At 35.7% G+C, this 20888-nt stretch overlaps 4 protein-coding genes and 2 long non-coding RNA genes across 12 annotated transcripts in view; 3 read left to right on the top strand and 3 right to left on the bottom strand.

Moving 5' to 3' along the window:
* Nucleotides 1-693, bottom strand: part of LOC107221659 (chromatin assembly factor 1 subunit A) — a 29005-nt gene extending 28312 nt beyond the window's left edge. Inside the window, exon 1 of one of the 2 annotated variants that reach the window (XM_046738007.1) lies at nt 105-693. The gene's annotated coding sequence lies outside the window, so the exon portion shown is untranslated. The remainder of the gene's footprint in view (nt 1-104) is intronic. The other variant, XM_015660728.2, reaches the window with a different exon arrangement.
* Nucleotides 694-701: 8 nt separating this feature from the next.
* Nucleotides 702-4051, top strand: LOC107221656 (G-patch domain and KOW motifs-containing protein). 2 transcript variants are annotated; one of them, XM_015660725.2, is made up of 5 exons: nt 702-971; nt 1049-1433; nt 2778-2881; nt 3009-3319; nt 3519-4051. In XM_015660725.2, the coding sequence occupies exons 1-5, from the start codon at nt 832-834 to the stop codon at nt 3959-3961; spliced, it is 1383 nt and encodes a 460-aa protein (XP_015516211.1). In that variant the 5' UTR covers nt 702-831; the 3' UTR covers nt 3962-4051. The 2 variants fall into 2 exon arrangements, with proteins under 2 accessions (XP_015516211.1, XP_046593971.1); XM_046738015.1 differs by having other exon boundaries at nt 3489-3636.
* Nucleotides 3977-5761, bottom strand: LOC124294114. Its single transcript, XR_006903974.1, has 2 exons — nt 5653-5761; nt 3977-5272 (listed from the first exon to the last, which is right to left on the bottom strand). It is a non-coding gene; the product is annotated as an uncharacterized LOC124294114 (long non-coding RNA).
* Nucleotides 4189-8873, top strand: LOC107221657 (omega-amidase NIT2). Of its 2 annotated transcripts, XM_015660726.2 has the most exons (6): nt 4189-5018; nt 5112-5258; nt 6765-6949; nt 7961-8129; nt 8206-8439; nt 8685-8869. In XM_015660726.2, the coding sequence occupies exons 1-6, from the start codon at nt 4967-4969 to the stop codon at nt 8774-8776; spliced, it is 879 nt and encodes a 292-aa protein (XP_015516212.1). In that variant the 5' UTR covers nt 4189-4966; the 3' UTR covers nt 8777-8869. The 2 variants fall into 2 exon arrangements, with proteins under 2 accessions (XP_015516212.1, XP_046593976.1); XM_046738020.1 differs by having other exon boundaries at nt 4189-5258; nt 8685-8873.
* Nucleotides 8874-9390: 517 nt separating this feature from the next.
* On the top strand, nt 9391-18482 carry LOC107221654 (omega-amidase NIT2-like). 4 transcript variants are annotated; one of them, XR_006903972.1, is made up of 6 exons: nt 9392-10758; nt 10841-10987; nt 11757-11941; nt 12683-13169; nt 13264-15093; nt 18294-18482. XR_006903972.1 is itself a non-coding variant. In XM_046738023.1 (6 exons), the coding sequence occupies exons 1-6, from the start codon at nt 10752-10754 to the stop codon at nt 13353-13355; spliced, it is 837 nt and encodes a 278-aa protein (XP_046593979.1). In that variant the 5' UTR covers nt 9845-10751; the 3' UTR covers nt 13356-15408. The 4 variants fall into 4 exon arrangements, 3 of the variants coding, with proteins under 3 accessions (XP_046593978.1, XP_046593977.1, XP_046593979.1); XM_046738023.1 differs by lacking the exon at nt 18294-18482 and having other exon boundaries at nt 9845-10758; nt 12683-12851; nt 12933-13169; nt 13264-15408; XM_046738022.1 differs by lacking the exon at nt 18294-18482 and having other exon boundaries at nt 9391-10758; nt 11817-11941; nt 13264-15408.
* Nucleotides 13370-19127, bottom strand: LOC124294115. Its single transcript, XR_006903975.1, has 2 exons — nt 19059-19127; nt 13370-18369 (listed from the first exon to the last, which is right to left on the bottom strand). It is a non-coding gene; the product is annotated as an uncharacterized LOC124294115 (long non-coding RNA).
* Between the last annotated feature and the right edge of the window lie 1761 nt (nt 19128-20888).

The raw sequence follows: 20888 nt of genomic DNA, 5'->3' as shown, positions 1-20888 counted from the left end.
AATGATATTCGTATCCAGAGCACGTCAAGAATTTTTTACAATCTGACAAGAAAATTAGTTGCCCGGTCGAAAATATTAATAGATTTTTAAAGTAAATTTTTCACCTCTGATTGTTGCTAGTCAAACGATCCCCGGTCTTATAGAAGTATAAATGCTAACGAGGCAAATCATTACTGACTGCTCGCAATACTATAACCTCTTAAATTGACATGAAGTTGAATAAGCAATAGAGAATGAAAAAAATTGATAATATGTTCATGTCATTGAAGAAATGTTGCAGGTGAGATACCGATTAAACTTTGAAAATATTTACTTCAAATTGTTGAATCGTTTGATAAATAACACGATACTACCTCCCACATAAGAAATCGCGCGGGAATTCAACAGGTTTTCTGCCTTGTGATTTGAGAACTTTGTGTACGGCAATGTGTTCCGAAACTTCACTTCGAAGTGCTTTGAAGCCAAATCAAAACGAGCTTGAGCATGGAGCTTTATGAGCCTGAAAAAAATACCACGTTCGCGTTATTCGGATTCTCGATTCATTAGCGCTTTCCTGATCATGGCGGTGACGGAAGATATATTATACATATAAAATTACTGACAGGCTGACTTTGGTACGCCAGACAACTACTAGCGCCACTAGTGGTCGAGATTGGCGGCAGAATCGAGGGACATTTTGCGAACCACTTTTAGCAGCGTGTGTCAGGGGGCTGGGTGGGACACATTTGTTGTCTAGAGAAGCAGTCCATGCTCACTGCCTATGGTTGCAATTCGAATTTATATGATTCGTAGACCAGTCTAAAGCCACGATCAGCTTGTCAAGTGTCAATCATGGCCGACGAGGTGAGGAAAATTTCGTTCGGCTTTTCAAAATCGATAAAAAAGCCAGTTTTGAAAAATATAGTGCAAAACGACAAAAAGAAGATTGATTATATTGAGTGTCTGGATGAGAAAGCGATAAAGGTTATTGGGTAAGCCGCCACTTTAGCAGCACAGGAATACCAATATTTGTAAACATAACCTTAAATTAAATATTTGGCTTTTGCAGTTTGGAAGATAAAAAAGAAGATGAACCGCTGGTGATACCTATGCGAGGATCAAAAACTTGGCATGATAGAATAGTTAATAAAATTGACGCAGATATCTTTGAGCCCAAAGTGAAAACAAATTCAAATGGAGATGTGGTTGATATTGTGGTTAAAAAGGAGCCAATTGGCGCAATGGACACTGACGAAGCTGACATAAAACCTGTAGAATCTGCAACGATAAAACAGGAGGTCAAAGTTGAAGAATCCAAACTGCCTAACACATTGGAAGAGCAAGCGGCGCAAGAAATCCTACAAGATCTGCATAGCACAGAAACTAACGGCAAAGACCCAAGTATTTTTTCCTTACCTGTTAAAGATGCCGCCTCCTTAGCTGGTGAACAAGAGGTAATTTATTATACTTAGTAATATTCACTTCTACACCAAATGCTTTGTAAAATTTATCTACCTCCCAAAGAGGCATTTTTAAAACTTATATTTTATCATACTGAGTTTTCCGTAAATCTGACTGCCTCGGAACTATAGTAATTCGAATCCACACATGAGTGCACAGAAATCGACAAGAGGCTTAGCCTAGCAGGTTGTGCCAACAAAACGGTACCTCACGCTCATGGCACATGCTTGTATAACGGTCTCCTACAGTTGCCGAGCAACCATTTATCACACATTACAAGTACGAATATTTTTACTGGAGTTTCGAATGACGGTGTTAATTTATTGGGTTCAGTGAGTATAAAAAATTATACTTTCTGTCAAACAAATCAGAAATATTCTAATGACCGTTGACGATTCTTTTAATATTTATGAAACGCAATGAATTTGGAAAAATGAGATCAAATCAGTACACTGCAAAAGTAATGGAATAGGAATATTTGAAAGTCTGTCTAAATTTTTCTGGTGATATTTCCTTCTTGATAATTTCCCGAATACCTTATGACCACATCTTTTCAAATATTTATAGTAGGAGCTCGATAACTAGCTACTTCCTGAATCACCGCCTAATTATCTTTCTTGCCATGCATATATCCATGCATGCAAACAACATATCCCCTCTACTGTGAGTACTTTACCAGTAAACAGTCGACAATATACGACTTTGCAGATGGACATTCAAACTTCTGTTAAACGTCGTTGGAAAATTTGTTGAGGCTAGGTCAATCAGAAATATTTCAAAAAGCGCATTTCTGGGTTGTTATAAACGTCATGGCAGTGCATTTTTGACTGGTCACATTTATGAAAACTGGTTTACAGAAGACTTGGTGCTACAAATGACAAATTCTTCACGATAAAAAGGTTTTACTTTCCTAAACATTACTTCTTATTAACAGCGCACCTTGCCAACTCTGCATCGAGATTCTTATCAGCAATATGTATCATTTGTAATATTATATGTCGACTACAAGTTTTAATTAAATTTATAACAATTGTCCTTTTTTTCCAGTCACCATTTTAGAGTTAAATTTTTTAATATTACTCATACCTGTAGTTGCGTGATCAAGTTTTTCATGAACATTTTCGTACAAAAGCTATTAGGTTCGATGTTGAACTTGATCTATTCTATTGCAAAGTTATCAAACTTCTACTGTACGGATAAAATGAGTTCTTTCAAGTCAGAGACCTTAGGTTCCACTGAAAATTACCAAAAAAAAATTACCAATCCATGGTTTTGGTCACTTCTGGATACAAAAAATAGAACTAAATATCCTTCATAGAGCTAATTTGTTATTTCAGTCAACCTTGGAGGACTATGAGAACATTCCAATTGACGCTTATGGAATGGCTATGCTACGTGGCATGGGGTGGAAACCTGGTAAAGGAATTGGTAAAAATGAGAAGTACGAATATTTACAAATAACACTACATTGGAGTCAAACCTACTTTTCCCAGTTACTAATATAATAACATATTGAATGCGAAATGATTAGTTCACATAACAAAGTAAACATTGCATCTTTTTTTTAGATTAGTCGAAGCATCTATACCTGCCCTGAGGCCAAAAGGAATGGGACTTGGTGCAGATAAAGTAACAATGCAGAAACAAAACAGTAAACCAAGAACAAAGGAAGAAGAAGAACTGAAACTTATAAAAGGAGCTTTTGTCAAACTGATTGCTGGAAAGCAAAAGGATTCCTATGGGCAGATTGAAGGTCTCGACGACGACGCGGGTAGATTCATAGTGAAAATGGCACTAGGAGGAAACGTCGTGTCTGTAAATGAATCTGTGGTTCAAGCAGTGACAAAAGAAGAGTATCTGAAAAATGGCAAAGTCCTAAGTTAGTAGATTTTGGCTAATTGTACGGGGTTTTTAAACTGGATTATCGTACAATGTCTTATAAGTTACAAAATTGCGTATGATTTTCATTGCAAGTTGTTCCGAAATTATCCTTTTTAAAAACCCCTTTTAAAAACTTTTCGATGTCAAGTAAAAACTTGATGATTTAGTCTTTAATATATCGTTGAATTAATTTTCAGACTCTGCCAAGTATCAGGAGTACAAGGATAAAGATACAGATAACACAGGCATTGAGAGTCGTTTGCCTATCGTAGAATCATTGGATGGAGAACGAGAGGAAAGAAGAGGGAGAAAGGAAAATAAAGAACACGATGAAAGCATTACCAGTGGAAAGAGAAAAATGAAGAAATCCAGAAGACGGTCGAGCAGTGACGACAGTAGTCCCGATTGTACAAGAAAAAGAAATGATTCGGATAGTAGCGAGGTCGAAAAAAAGCCGAAAAAATCTAAAAAATCTAAGAAACACCGGAATCGCGATAGTTCGGCAGAACGATCGAGTAGAAAGAATCGAAAGAAGGATAAGGAGCGGGAGAAAAGAAAGGATAGAAGATGTTCCGAATCGCCAGAACGAAGAAAGCGCAAAAAACATAAAAGGTCCAGATCTAGGTCACCTAGAAAATGATTTTCATTCATAACGTAATTTTATTTTATGACTACCCTGGACGAACAATTGTATCATAAACTTTTCTTAATAAAATTTGTTCATTTTTAATTTAGGAATCGCCGCTGTATCCTATACTTGACAGTGGACTTGACTTGAGCTTTATACTTGATACTTTTGCAGACTTGTACATAAGTATCACAGTACATACTCTTCATTAAGAAAAATTGTTACATTTTTTAAGATTCTACCTTGACTATAATGAAGTCAAAATATAAGTTTGCGACTATACTGTGCCTTCCAACATAATGAAACCGACGAGATAACCACTAACAATGAAAATAGAATAACAGCGGGGTGAGAAAAATATTATTTAGACGCTTTGGATAGGCCAAACGAGCAGCTTTCGAATCCACAACCCACAACCATTCGCATAAACAATAATATTCATTGTCGAACTGATCATTACAAAAGGCTGGATATGCTGGTGAGGAAGTACTCGATGAAACCAAACATTTTCTTGTCTTTCTTTTTGAACTTATGCTTCAAATACATTCCATAACTTTGGATGGTGTACCTTATAGAAATGCATCTCTACCAAAATGACTGGTTATACATTGTACCTTATCATCAATACAATACACATATTTTTATTGGCTTTTCAAGTTAGAAAGAACGAATAAATACAACAGTGCCATTCTGATAATTGTTATATTTGATATTTCAGTTTTGGCAACATCTTGGTTCCTTCAACCTCAAATAACGTGAGAAAGTTGATGTTAACTGCATTTAAATTCTACTACATATCTAGCTGCAAACTTCTTTCCTTCCATGAGTTCTTTGAAATATATCTAGAATACTATAATACATCGATGTGTATTCCTAAAATTGGATTCCTCGTCTTTCAATGCTGCTTCACACACATCTCTTTCTTATCAGTAGCTACAAGTAGTTAGCATAAGTCGCATCATTCGGTTGTAGCACATAATATAGCCAATCGGACCTAACCTATCAGTTAGTATCTGCATGGCCATGGCATTGAGCAATATCGCTCGACAGTCAAGTAAAGCAATGGCAAGTACGTACGATGATTTTTGCCAATTTCATGGAAACAATTTTGTACTTTTGGCGATCGATAATGTCAATATATCTAATACATATCTTATTAAAGGTCTTCGATTGGCCCTGGTACAACTTGCCGTAACTGACGATAAAGCGACAAACATCTCTCGAGCAATCTCTTTTGTCGAACGAGCAAAACAACAAGGCGCCGACGTCGTTGCACTGCCAGAGTGCTTCAATTCACCTTATGGAACTGGTAAAATCTGCACCCTCTAATTCAACAAACAGTGATCATGCATGAAATCGAGTTGACTATAATCATATCATACATACATACATACTATAAATGCCCGAGTGACGATATTGAAGTTAGTAACGTTATCGTAACGACATATTGGGAAAAAATCACTATTTTCTTATTTTTACAATGACTTTGAAGGATCGAAGATTGAAAAATATGAGTATGTTTTGTTTTATTATGGTTTACTGAACTTGCGTCAAAAAATCCGAAGCTTTGTCTGACTAGTATGTGTTCAAACACAAGAAAATACTAGTGAACAGGGATGAATTCTATGAGTACATTGTGTGCCGGTACACTTTTGAGTGAATGCAATACATGGTTTTTGTCGACCGAATAATATTCCACTTACTTTGACCAGAGTCCCCAAATTTTGACTATTAACATAGCTCACTCATCGCTGACGTAAAATTGCCGAACAGCGCAATTCTACATGCAACGCGGAACAGAAATAGCCGGAGAACTAGTGTCAAAAACGTTGTGTCATTTCAGTAGGGAAATTTTTTATTTTACTATAGGTATACTGTCTAAAATTGAAATCGAAAGTCTGCTTATCTCTATAGCATCTTGTAGTTGAGAGTTATGGTGTTATTGACGATGTGACAAAACCGCGACAATTTTTCGTAATTTTTTTTTTTTTGTCTATTTTCTTTTTAATCAAATCAAATAATACGTTTGCAACTAATATTATGTGAACAAAAATTAGAAATTCAAAATTTGTTGTAATCTTCAGTTCAATACATTTCAATTTTCACATAGCAATTCATAAATATAAACTGTATTGTTATCTATTGTATCTCTATGAGTCTATGTATATTATTATACTTATTATAATAATATGTGACGTTGGTCTATATGATTCGAACTATAAAAGCAACACTTATTCTCAACGTCTGATAACCTTTTTTTTGTATTAATCCTATACGTTTTACTTCTTCATTCGGTTTAATTACTGTCTTTAATGGTTTAGATATTGCATTTATTTTAATTTCTCTGATTAGATTCCTTATACATGATGCCACAATTTTTTGTGTACATGCTTGTTAATATACCATATGTTGAGTGCTTCCAGTTCGTTTTTCGCTTTCTACTATTTTAATACAACTTCAATTATCTTCATAATAGCTTCTTATTTCGAGATCTTTTCCGTCTATATCTTTCACAACTCCTTCTAATTAATGCCTTTTTTGATGACAAGTCTGTGACAAAATAACGATAAGACTACCCGATAGTAACGATCGTACATAAGTACGGAAAGCAATTAATAATTTTGCCTAACTTATTACAGACATTCTTACCATATTCTTTTTACAGGACTGTATGAAAAAGACAAAAACTTTTATGAAATTTATCAACATTATGCCTATACATATTCTTAGCGGGTCAATTAATCTCACGACCGACAGACCCGGTTACCGTCTTGCAGAGACAAATTCAATGACATTATTTTATTTCACAAAATAGCACATTTTCCAAATTACGCTGAAAATGTTCCCGCGGGTGAAACAAGTCTTGCGCTATCAGCTGCAGCTAAAAAAAATGGAATTTATGTAATCGGTGGTTCGATTCCGGAAAGAGATGGGGAAAAGTTTTTCAACACTTGCACGGTCTGGGATTCCGAAGGAAAATTCATCGGAAAATATAGAAAGGTATTTTTGCCAATTTTTTCGGATTACCCGAAAAACTCGTATTACTAAAATTCCCGAATTCCTGAAAAATGTTGGGTTTGCCGAAAATTGCGAAGTTTTCGAAAATTTTGCTCGTGGCTGTTTTCGCTTCTACAAAAATACCGGGATTTCTAAAGCGAACAGAGATTTTCGAAAATTTCGGACTACCCGAAGATTTCGGGCTTGCCAAGAAACCCGACCCAATGCAAACCCGACCCGAACCCGAGTTAAAGTACCCGAAATTTCGGGTACCCGCACACCCCTATCAATCACATCTGAGATAGCGATGGTCAGAGTTTCATCCACTTGGCAAAGAACACCAAATATAAACGCACTTGCTAATCATTGTCGAAATCGGATATTTTACAACAACTACATGGAAATTCCGGTTTTCGAAGTCTGTGGAGCGTGCGTAACGTTTTCAAACACTGCGGAAAATGTTTTTCATTCTTTTTCACCTATAATACATTGTTTCTAGATCATAAAAATTTCGGATTTTATTGGACATTGAACGAAGAATACGCTAGTGTTTTTTTCCAGAATTTTTGGTCGTGCAGATCGTGGTGAAAAATCCATTTCAATATTTATACCAGTGAGAAAAGATGTTTCGTTGCGAGAAAAATAAAATTTAAAAATCTATGGTTTGACGTGGAATGACTCATTGGACGTGTCACACACGTACTTTACTTTTTGGAATATCCGCGCAGATAGTTCGATTTGGGAAGCATTGACGATGCCACTGGCAGTTAGATAAATTGAAGTAACTTACGATCAATAATACAGTGCGTAAAATTGAGTTAATCGAAATAGCCCATTAATCAAAGAATGCCGTAATGTGGAAAATACCGCATTTTAATTGTGCGCATGCGCCGACGTCGTTTTACCGCACTGTTCGGAAATGGGGCGCCTTACGCAGGCCCCGCAGGCTGCGGAAATTCAACTTTGAACCCAAATGTTGATAAGACCTGATTTTCAACTAATAACTTTGTACAGGTGCACTTGTTCGACATTGATGTAAAAGGAAAAATGACATTCAAAGAAAGTGACATCCTCACCGCTGGCAATGAACTTCTTACGTTTCACATCAAGAACTGGAAGATTGGTTTAGGAATCTGCTACGACATTCGGTTTGAAGAGTTGGCTCGTCTGTACCGTAACTTAGGTAATCCGCAATCAATCCAAGCATCTTACCGCGTACCCGCCTTCCCGTAGTTACTCTGCTGTTCATCCTTTGTCAGGGTGCCAATTGATGTTTTATCCTGGTGCTTTTAACATGACTACCGGACCTTTGCATTGGTCTCTTCTGCAACGCGCTCGTGCCAATGACGCCCAGCTTTATGTTGCCGGCGTATCTCCGGCCAAAGTAGACGGTTCTGGTTACGTAGCTTATGGCCACACGCAGCTAACGGATCCCTGGGGAAAAGTGCTTAAGGAGTTGGAGTTCGCGGAAGATATGATTGTCGCTGATATTGGTAACGAACGCATTTCGTCTAATTCTATGAATCCGGTCATTTCATTCGACCGCCTTTCAATTCATAACTCGACTTCACTTTTCTTCTGCCAACAGAGCAAGATAGTCAGAATAATACAAGATGAGATCAGTTTAAATTTTCCGACAGTGCAGCGGGATTTCTACAATAATCGTTTTTTTTTTTTTATCATTTGAAAAGGCCATCATTTCCATGAGATTCTTAATAATCATGATTCAATTTTTTAGATATGACAGTCGTTGATGAGGTCAGAGCCCAGATTCCAATTTTTGGCCAACGTCGTACCGACTTGTATGAAACTTGTTGGAAGAAAAATTAGCACAAACAGCGACAAAATTTGTATCTACCTTAAAATGGATTTTGATATTGAAAAAATCAAACCCTTTTTACTCACCAAACCCATTAAACCATATACATATTTTTTCAACGAGTGGTTTTCAACAGTCGCCTGAAGCTTATTTTTTATCCGAAATTGCGTCAGAATTTTGCCGTGCGTGAAAATCCAGCCACGGTGCTGCATGATGCATATTATGTTATGTATGCGAGCACAGACGATTACTCGATAACACATATCTGCCATCGAAACTTCAGGCTGGATTTTCACAAGCGTCAAATTGAAACGGCAGCGTTACGCCGTCGGCGGCAAGAAGATGCTCATGGAAATGAGTACCGACGGCAGAATGCTGCACGTTGAAACCTACGTGTTAGGTCAATGGATCTCAATCACATTTTTACGCGAAGAATTTAAAAATGTAGGATTTCTTGTTGAAAGTGAAAAAATGGAGAAAACGAAGAAGCGAGATGAAGTAACTGATAGTGTAATCGGACTGCGCGCAATCGATTCCTCTCGCAAAATTACGTCGATGCAGTGCATCAAAGAATTGTTTTAAGTACTTTTCAAAATCGGCCATATTTGGAATGAAAAAATCCAAAGATAGCCTTCCTTTATTTGCGATTCTCAGAGCTCGAAAGCTTTTCGTCTCAGTATCATTTTTGCAGGACTCTTTCTACTAATTAGACCCTCAGAGGAATGACTGAATATATCTAAGGTCAACGTATTTTCTTCGGCTGGAAGTCGCCAGAAAATTTCAAATGAAGCCCGATGCCGCGTGCAACGGAAATTTTTCAAATATCTGACCGCGTTCTGCGCAATTCGCATGGCGATTCTTCTGATCGCCATGTGTTCGGGACATGGCCAAGCACCGATACTTTATGATTGAAACAACGGCTGTGTAACGTGAATCGTTCAGTGTATTCCCACGAAACTCATTTGTGAATAATATACAAACGACAAGCCGCGTGTGGTAGAAAAAAGAACGGAGTTACTGAAATAAAAACAGTCTGTGACATCGAAGGTGAGTTTAGTTTATCAAATTTTCATTGCTTGTGCAACTTCAGCTTTTAGTGATTTCGATACTCGACTCTATGCGTCGGGTGTCGTTTGTTATTGTTTGTGGTGCGGCTGACTTTCTGTCAGTGCGTAGTTGCATTGTTAGCAAGTTTAACTCAATCCGTTTAGGCAGCCAACTGTAACACGAAAAGTGTTAATGGGCTTCACATATCGAGTGTAATTATTACGCTGCAGTTTGCTGAACATGTTATTAACAGATTGAAATTGCTCTCGGGCAGAGTTTTGACTAGTCACAAGCGTTCTGTGCCGAGAAAATGGCCCGATAATCTTCCGTTGTGATTTTTTTTCCAACATTCTGGAAAATCGGGTCTTGCGGAAGGCGACCTTCCTGCGAGTTGCGTCTCGGATTTCGATTCGCGGATCAAGTATTTCCAACTAACTTCTGTTACCAACATTAGTTTAAGTGTTTTGAGTATTATTGTGTAATATAATGATGCGATTGGTTTATTCGTCGCATATGTAAAATCGCTTGTATGTACGTACAGTGATAACCAATGAAAATTTTGCAGTCAATTTTGTTGTCTATCATTCTTGCTGCAATAACATCATGTGTTAATATATTTTTGATTCATTTCGTTACTTCCAATTAAAAATCGTGCATTTTTTAATTCTTACGTTGAAAACGCATCTGAGAACCACTGACTCAACCACGTATTTTGACGTACGGCATTTTGCCGTTGCGTCGCGTCGGTACTCACTTTCAACGTATTATCAATGCATTTGTTGCAGCGTAAATTTGCCGTCGGGCCAATTAGACGCCCGTGAAAATCCAACTTGACAAAAAAAAAAAAAAAAATACAAACGAATTTCATCTGTCAAGCTGCCGTCGTATCGCCTTCATTTTTTTACAACGTGGCACTGAGGAATCGCGCCAAGTAAAGCGATGACAAGTAGGTGTTGATTTTATTAATACAATTTCGAACTGTGGGTCACTAATTACTTGAATATACAGAAAAAAAAAATTGATTGAAGCTCTCCGATTGGCCCTGGTACAACTTGCCGTAACCGACGATAAAGCAATAAACATCTCTCGAGCAATCTCCTTTGTCAAACAAGCAAAACAACGCGATGCCGACGTCGTTGCACTGCCAGAGTGCTTCAACTCACCTTATGGAACTGGTAAAATCTACTCGATCTGTTTTTAAAAATATCGATTACACACAAATATTGATAATCCGTGAATAACTTATCACGTATAGTATGTTCGTGAGAATGGTGATTTTTTTTTTTTTTTCTTAGCACAGGCTACAAGTATTAATATTGTATAATTGGTAAATTTATTCACAGTCAGCGGTATTACATCGGATATTACGGTCAATTAATATAGAAAATTAAGGCTGAAACCTATTTTGACGGTTTTTAGCCACGTTTGAATTAAAATCCTATTTTCACTTCTCAACTTCAGGTGTGACGATCGCTTATACAGACTCAACTCGCAGTTGAGTATACGGCGCAATTGTCTCATGCCGAGTTCAACTTACAGAAAAATTTTGCACTCATAGTAAATTAATTGCAGATTCCCTAGTTTTCAGATACGGAAATGGGTATACAAACGATTAATAAAATCACCTTAATTGTGAATTCAGTTTTTTTCTATAAGTTCGAATTAATAATAAATTGAAAAAAAAAAAAATTTTGCAATAATGCTGTCCTATTAGGTAAAAAAAAATTCAGTCGTATGTTTATCAAAAAGTATTAAATTTAAACGAAGCACATGCATAATCATGTTAGGTAGGTACAGGTGAATAATATGGTGTCCCTTACACACGTGATATATTCTTAAATGCTTGGCGAATCTCATAATGGAAACGGTGAAAAAATCTAATTATGTTTCGGTTTTGCTTTCACAAAAATCACATACCTAATATCATTTTATTTCACAAAATAGTACATTTTCGAAATTTCGCTGAAAATATTCCCGCGGGTGAGACAAGCCTTGCTTTATCAGCTGCAGCTAAAACGAATGAAATTTATGTGATCGGTGGTTCGATCCCGGAAAGAGATGGGGAGCAATTGTTCAACACTTGTACGGTCTGGGATTCCAAAGGAACATTCATCGGGAAATACAGAAAGGTATTTGTCAATAATAAACATTGAAGCGGAACGTCGATTGCAATAGTAATATTATTACAATAGAATAAAAAATTGTCATTCGATGCAAGATGATTTAATTCACGTAAACTGCACTATATTAGATACATGAGGCATTCCTTGCAAACACGATGATTTTTTTTTGTTTTTATACTATTGCCCCGACTCTAAAATGCGATCATATTTTTTGATTAGATTTTCACACGGCAGTATCGTTTACGTATGATTTTTGAAGCTTCGGGAAAAAGTCTCATTTAGCCAATACCGAAAAAAATATCTCTAAATTTCTGTGTCAGGTAACGATAAATTATGCTTGTTTAAACGTGGATAAGTTATTTGAAGATGGTAATTTTTAAATTTATTTTATTGACTGCTAACGTCCAAACTTCTTTAAATAAAAATGTACAAATAATCACACATTATACTTTTATAAACTAATGAAAACACTTCGCAAAGCTTGAACAAGTTGCGAGAAGGTTAGATTTTTTCAGGTGGAATACCCCGAATACTATTTTGAACGCCTTCAAAGTCTACACCAATATGAAAATTTACTATCAATGCCCGAACTGACTCTATGTACAAAAATATGTGGGCTAAATAGATCTAAAGAGTGCTGAGCGAATTGACTTGAATTGAGTTAAATTAGCATGAAATAGTCAGTTGTACACATAGTTTCCAATCAGCAGTGACGACATTATTATCATGCGATATAACTTTACACAGATGCATTTGTTCGACGTAGACGTTGAAGGAAAAATATCATTCAAAGAAAGTGACACCATCACAGCTGGCAATGAGCTATTCACGTTTCGAGTCAAAGGCTGGAAAATCGGTTTAGGAATCTGTCACGACATCCGGTTCGAAGAGTTGGCTCGTCTGTACCGTAATTTAGGTAATCCGATTCACAATGAAAGCACCTTACCGCACACCCTCCCCTACACTCATAGTTTCTCTGCCGTTCATCCATCGACAGGGTGTCAATTGATGTTTTACCCCGGTGCTTTTGAATCGACCGTAACCGGACCGTTGCATTGGTCTCTTCTCCAACGAGCCCGTGCCAATGACGCCCAGCTTTACGTTGCCGGTGTATCTTCGGCCAAAGTAGACGGTTTCGGGTACGAATCTTATGGCCACACGCAGCTGACGGATCCCTGGGGAAGAGTGCTCAAGGAGTTGGAGTTCGCGGAAGATATGATTGTTGCTGATATTGGTGACGAATTCGTTTCATCGAAATTAAAGAACTTGTTTCAATCGTTCGACAGCCGTTCAATTAACAGCTCATTCTCACTTTTCATTCTCTTCAGACATGACAGTTGTTGATGAGGTGAGAACCCAGATTCCGATTTTTGGTCAACGACGTGAGGACTTATATGAGACTGCTTGGATGAAAAATTAATACGAACGCCGGAGAAGTTTTCGTCAATGTATATTTTCTTTTTTTTTTTATACAGCTAATGTAAATTATATTATTGCCCGTATCCTTCAAATTGACAGTTGAAAATGCGCACTATAAGTAATGGAAAAATATCATCCATTTGCATAGTTAAACTTTCGAAGCTGTTCAATTTGTTCGCAAGTTATTGTACCTTAATTAGCACGCTTTGTTTTAATTTCAGATCACTGAATATAATACAATGAATTTAGAATGTTTATTTATACATAAAAGGCCCCTTGATGATCCTCAACAAATCTCAATCAAACTTAATAGTTCATGTTTTAACATGTTATTACGTTCCTGTGCATATTACATAATATGTTATTATTATTTTTATATTTACATTGATAGAATAATAAATTTATACGTGTATAAATATTAGTTAAAAATGTAAGCCTAGGAGAAATTGGTCAATTAATAAGACTTCTAAGTATGAATCTAAGGAATAGCGAAAAAGCTTTGATTTTCAGTCGATATGAGTTGGGCTGAAGTAATCCGAACAATATGAAATCGTGGTAATATATCACTATATTGATTTGATTTCCGGTGAAAGCTTGCTTCTGAAAATACATTGAAAACAAGTTTTCAGACAAACTTGAAACATGACTTTTGTCAAAACATCCAAATGTTTTCCATAAAGTTTTTATACGTCAGAATTTCATATAAAATCTTTAAAGTAGTTATCCCATTAAAAATACAAGCGTTTTTAAACGCCCAACTCACTTGAATAGATTTTGCTTTTCCCAAAATTTACTTACACAATTAACAAGGATGAACAGAAGAGACAAAATATCGCAATAATATTCCAAGAATTGGTATTACAAGCTTGTTAAAATTTTTTAGTAAGAAGTTGTTCATCAGGTTTGAAATCAAGATCACAAAATTTTGCGTTCATTTTAAAAGCAGCGCTCTTCAAATTTGTCTCATGTTCTGAAATCACTTTATCATAACAATAACTAATTTCATATATTCCTTTTTTCATTCCATACAAATCTGCAACAACGATGTACGAAATTTTGATTTGTGCAATGCGAGGCGGTATAATTTTTTTAAGTAATTTATTTTTGCATCTTTCAAATTGTTTGCGAGAATCTTTCTACCGTTTGCGAGAAGAATTGAGAAAAAATTTATCGATGCAAAATGTGATATTATAGCATGCGATAGCGTGGAATGAAATATGGTTTGATATTAAATATTATCTTACGTCAAAAGTCAACGCGACAAAACATAGAGAAACATAAGTTGATGCAGAAATTATTTTTAAACTGCTTAAAATTCACCCTACTTTCAACATTCGATAATATTACGTACCTTACATCTAAAAAGACGTCAATTCGCTAAGAAGTATTCAAGAAACCATTTATTTCAGTAATTTCTAGCTGATACTTCGCAAGCATTTTCATGCTTATGATGATCGCTTGTGATGATAAAAAAATTATTTATGTAACGCATGTCTGGTTTATGCGTCTCTTTTTTATCTGCGTTTCGTACTGACAAGTTTTCATAAAGAGCAAAAACTGACTTGATATTTATGCAAAAGTTATTATATACATGTTTTCAATGATATGTGATTACAGACATAAATTCTTATTCGAATGGATGGATTTAACGTATCTTGATACTGGCTCTCGTCGATTGGAATGACGAAACGATAATATGGATTACGTCTATAAATTGAAGAGGTAGATTTAAAAAAACTGTAAGTACCTGCAAACCAAAAACTAAAAAAAAGATAACAACCAAAACTGTTTTTTCTTCACTGCGTGGTTATTTATCGCTCGGTTATTATTATTGTTATCATGTAAATGGCACTTACAGCTTTTATCATTTCTTCTCTTCAATTATTTTCCCGGTTTCGCGCTATAGTTTTTTACACCGATATGCATATGGGACATTCCATGTCAACTAGACCAGGTCCTAACCCTGATCTTTTAGTATCTCCCAAAAATTTCAGAAGCACTTAAATGAATGTTTTTACTTTTTTCTAAAAAATCCTCTACGACCAATAACTGTCGAAAGTTGTGAAAAAACGTCCCACTTTTAAAATTTCAAAGAAGTATTCCATAAAAAAAAAGGTAAAATGGGAGTTTAGGAGATGCTAGTATCAACGGAAAAAGTGTAAGCAAAATAAGAAAAACGGGAAGTCAAAACTGCAGGTCAATTTTACATGAAATGTTCCATATTTGCATATTTTTTGAACCTAATAGGTTTTCTGTTTTTTGACCTATAAATAATTAGATCTTAATACGTCAGATAAGTATGGGGGCATACATCCTTTTCGGTTTTTATTGAAAATATGGATGTGATATCGATCTCACGGCAAATTGATTACGCTTTACCATCAATCTTTTTTCGAGTGTATATATGTTTTATTGTTTGAAACTCATGTGCACTGGCTCCAGTTTTAGATATTAATTCGAGGTACATGAGTCACCGACACGTTGTTTTTATTATTTTTCTTAAATTTGTAGCATTGACCGAATAATAACAAGTTGAGAGAATTTTTATTACAAAACATTCCTCATTTCTATCACTTACTTCGCTTCGAAACACGAGGTACTATTCTTTTTATATGTTGTAGAGCTACTCGACTAAATAAGCGCATATGCAAAAAACTTGCGATCATTTAATGGATCAAAATAGCCCTCAAATAATGGGAAGTTTTCCCGTCAATCAAAGTTTGCTTTTACTTTCAGTAGTTTACAATATATGTGGGAAAAACGAAAAATTTACCAATTTTTGAGGACTATTCTGACACATCAAAGATTCATATGGCTCGCCAATTTCTTTGCATACGCTCTTAGTTTCAAAAAATATAAAAAGAATACCGTATTTTTTCGGAGTGTCAATCGAGGAGGCTTCAGTTCTAGTTTCTCACGATTATATTTCATGCGAATTTGTCACACGATGAAAATGTGACAAAATTAACTATTATTAGCAACTATTGAAAAATTTCGAATTTTCTCTCGTCAGATTTTTATACCTACTCGATATTTCCCAAGAATTCTCGTGATTTTTGAGAATCTTTCGGAAAGATATGTCTCCAAAAAAATCGAAAAGAAACGTGGGTTTTCTAATTAAAAAGAGAATTAATAAAAATAACTCCGAGTTTAAGTATAACGTCATTTTCTTATCACTATTTATATAAATGATCCAACGAAATTGCTTTCTAATTTCAGTTCCATCCTGCCTACGTTTAGGTTACATAGATTTATCTATTGCTATAACGTTTCGGTTAAGATTTAGTAAATTTTGCAGGGATGAAAAGATTTTTTTGCGATCATACATCCGTTTTTCCAGATCGAATGAAACACCAAGTATCTTAAAAAGGATCTACTAATACTCTGAATGCTATAGTTGAAGGGCGGCACGCCAAAACGGTGCAAGTGCCAAAATACCAAAAATACGTTATTTTTTTAAAACAATTTGCAAAAATCCGTACACACGTCCCTGCCAAACGATATGGCTAGCAAAAATTTATTCGCGTAATTATAAAAAGTTGGTATATATGGGAAAACTATGTAAATACCATCGTTATGCTATTTCAGGAGAGCAAAACACTTTCTCAAAATTTCATCGATTAATTTGAAACAGTAATCGAAAAGTACTTTTTAGATTTATTCAAACTCTTTCAAACGGCCCGAACTTTGATTCAACATTGCAATCTGTCTCCGAGAGATGACTTGCGAAAATCTATTTTTTTCATGCCAGTGTAAGACCGTGATTCGTGCCAACTTTTTTTCTCTACTTCAGGCGATGATTAAAAATAAATTTACGAAACAGATATAAATCGGTCTTTCTCAGTTCAAAGTTCGCAAAAAAGGACCTCGCCGATATGGTTTTTCATGCCTTCGCAGACCAGATTGTACTATCAGGATTTACATCGACCAAATTTATTTATTTGATTTTGATTTTTTGCGCTGTTCAACCGTTTTTCAGTAAAATTTGACAATTTTGCTAGCAAACTATATTCATTTTGGCACTTACACCGTTGTCGATCCCCCCCTAGCCCATCATTTTGCTATGTAATACTTGAAAATTTGTACAAATTTGAAAATACAACAACGGATTTTATTCGTTAAGGTTCAACCTTTGGATTCATAACTGTTTCATAATGCTCGTATCGCAAGTGTGTTTTGAATCAGAATCCAAAGTTGAAAAAAAAAACATATTTTCGCAAGTCATTTCCTCGAAGGTGAATTGCTGTATATCTATAGGATCGGGGTGCAGGCCACTTGAAAGAGCTTGAAAAACTCTGAAAAGTACTGTTTTGATTTTTTCTTTTAAATTAATTAAACAAATTTTTTAACAGTTTTCTTTTTTGCTCTCCCGAAAAATCATAACGATGACACTTGCACCGTTTTGTCGCGACACCGCTCAATTATGAACCCTCAGAGATAAAACATACTTTGTATAACTGCGATGTTACCAAACTTTCATCCTGTTCTGAAAAGAACCTACAAGCGTCGTGCTTATATCTCAAATATAAAAAATACTATTCATCTACTCTTACAGGTAATTACGAACGGGTTATGAATTATCAAACTCCAAGCATATTACGTTTGTCCAAAAGCTATCGAATCGCACCAAAGCGAAGCTTTCAAAAGACCTGATTTATTCCGCCTTGCAGATAAAAATTCGAATATTGAAACTCGTAAATTGGCTCGGACATCTTCATCCTTGCAAAACAAAAGTTATTGAACCTATCAGTGCAGATTGGTGTATTTTCATTCAATACATATAAAAATGTTCATCTCGAATAAGACGTCAACGAATTTCTTGTCCGCAGTTATGTTTGACTGGCGATATAAAAGCGATTCTTCAAATATCGAGATGTGATCCATACGATGTAAACAGTCACATGCGGGGGATGCTGTCTAAGATATGCGATACTTTCAGGTTCGGATGGCAGCTCTCGGAGATCTTAAAACATAGAAGATTTCTGTTTACCACTTCGCCTTGACAACCAACGGACCTGTAAACCCCGGAAACCATACTTCAAATTCTAGCCTTCGGCAATGTGCTGCCAAAAGTACGGACATGATTTTCCACATATTCCTCAATTTCACAATAAATTTTTCGAGAGGATGTGGTTTACTAGCGTGTTTCTATAGAGAATCGAAGTGCCTATTTTTATGATTTAAATTTTTACAGCAAACTCGCAGTTTTACTGACGTACCTGAGCAATATTTTGGAGTACGCGATTCTGCGGATGATCAAAAGTTAGGAATTTCAAACTTTGGAACAGTTGTAAGTAATGCAATGGAAATAGTTATTGCACAAACTCAGATTACAAATTTTTACAATCCATCACGTATGAGTAATTATCGATATTCTTTTACGCAGCATTTGGTTTGAACCCGTAGTAAAAAATTGGTTTAATTTAGATTAGTGTATTGGGAAATTACTCAACGTAATCTATCGAAAATTCCAACTATTATACTGTTACGGAAATTAGTAGACGAAAAAGTTGACTTACATCGTTGGCCTATACAAAACTTCACTTTCTTCCGCATTTCTCGAGATTTATATAATTTATACTCTCTTTCACAGCCTTAAAGAACGTACTCCAGGTGCATGGCTTCCAAGATAAATTAATACAACACGGGTAGCATAACGAAGAAAAAAAGATGCTGCTGCTTACACACTCAATGCGTTATGTACTTGTAATATCGAGTTCTCTGAAATAGCGAACGCGTCGATCATCAAACTTCCAACGATGCGATTTGTAGCGGTTAAGGCTCGATCAGGGCTGCCAGAAGCGTTGCAACGAAGAGCAAGACTCCTTCGTCTAAGCTGGAAGCCCCGGATGCAATAATGAGATCGGGGCTGCTCCAGTCAGCATCAGTGCCGTCCAAACACTCGAATTCACAGCATCGCTCGCCGACGCGAAACCGCTTGCATTTCTGTTGGGATTAATTTTCTTGATTAATTTTCAAGCTTGTTCGAACACTGTTCGCAGCTAATTGTAACCTCGAGGTTAAGGGGATGCCACTTGACCTGATTTTCAATTCCAGTTTACCAACACGCTCAGGGCGTTCTCCAATTTTTCCTACAAGTATGGCGAATTATCGCGTAAAAGCGTCAAACGTGAAATAATAAAGTTGTATTTTAATGCGAGGGTTACCTGACTGAAGTGTTTTGGAGAACAAATTTTTCCTTGGAAATTGTTATTCAGAAAGGACTCATAATTGATTTTCGTTCCTTGTAATTTTCATAAGGTTAAAAAACAAAAATCATCAAACTGAATTCTTCTCGTTTACGAAAACGTTAAAAACCATCACGTACACGTGCGAGGTGCTAGGCAGAATGTCTTTTATACATTCTACGTTTTTCATTTAGATATTCAATCACGTAATTTTATTCGCACAACAAGGTCACCCGTTTGCACTGTATCAAGATATTTGTACATAGCCACAACTCGGGACTTCATTGATCAATGACGCAAATGAATCGAGGGTGTGAACGCGTGAAAAAAACAGTTGGAAAATAGAAGGGGATGTTTTTGACGGCTTTATCTTGGGAAGAAAATCAGCGAATGATTATTTCACTGGAAACCCTCAACTTGCAGATTTCCATCCAGCTTTCAAAAGAACGTCTGTAGGCCAGTACGAGCGTTTTACCATATCTTTATATTTTTTTAGATTGAATCAAAAAAATCTGTCGCCAATGAGGACAAAATAACAATTATGCCGTAAAAAATTTACATTTCTGTTACCTTCAGATTGAAAATTTGAAGCTTTTTACTAATAATGAAATACCAAAATTACGTCAGTCTCATCTATTCCCATATTTTCAAAATTTGAAAATTTTTATATTAGTTACAATTGTACAAGCCATAACTTTAATATGTAATCGTTAGAAAAATTGAAATTGTAATTTCCTGCCCAATATTTTAATACAGTCAATCAAATCTCTGGTAGGCCGATTTTATAAACTTATATACATTGGTATCAACATGCATACTTTTCTTATTAGTAATCAGTTTGCCTCACGTGTTACGGAAAACTTCTGAATCAAATATACTAATTATCGGACTAGTTTTCAATTATTTTCGGTACCCAGAGTTCTGATTTTTTTGTTTTTTGCCAGTTATTTGGAACATTGGTCCACTTTTCCGCAAATTGCAGCAACGGTAACGTTCCAAACAATATACGTTTAAAAAAAATAACAGGAATGTAGATGAAGGATGGTACAACTGAAATTGTACACCTCCTAATTTTTTCAACTATCAGACTAATTGTACTAGAATAAATCTCCAGGAGTGAAAGTATAACGAGAAAAAAACGTATTAGGCAATCTAAATTTATTGAAAGTACTATAACATTGAAATGAACATGTTTTCAATGCATTCTTTTTACGGCAATGCGTCTATTGCATTATCAGCTTACATCCACAAATCTAAAGAAAACCTCTGAATAATTATGCCTGGCATCATGATATAATTGCAGAAAAAGCCTCTCAGCATATCGCTTTAAACATCGCGTACCACGC

Source organism: Neodiprion lecontei, chromosome 4 (genome assembly GCF_021901455.1).
Source record: "Neodiprion lecontei isolate iyNeoLeco1 chromosome 4, iyNeoLeco1.1, whole genome shotgun sequence".
NCBI lineage: Eukaryota > Metazoa > Arthropoda > Insecta > Hymenoptera > Diprionidae > Neodiprion > Neodiprion lecontei.
The sequence above is the reverse complement of the archived record's forward strand: the minus strand, read 5'-3'. Positions and strand labels throughout refer to the sequence as shown.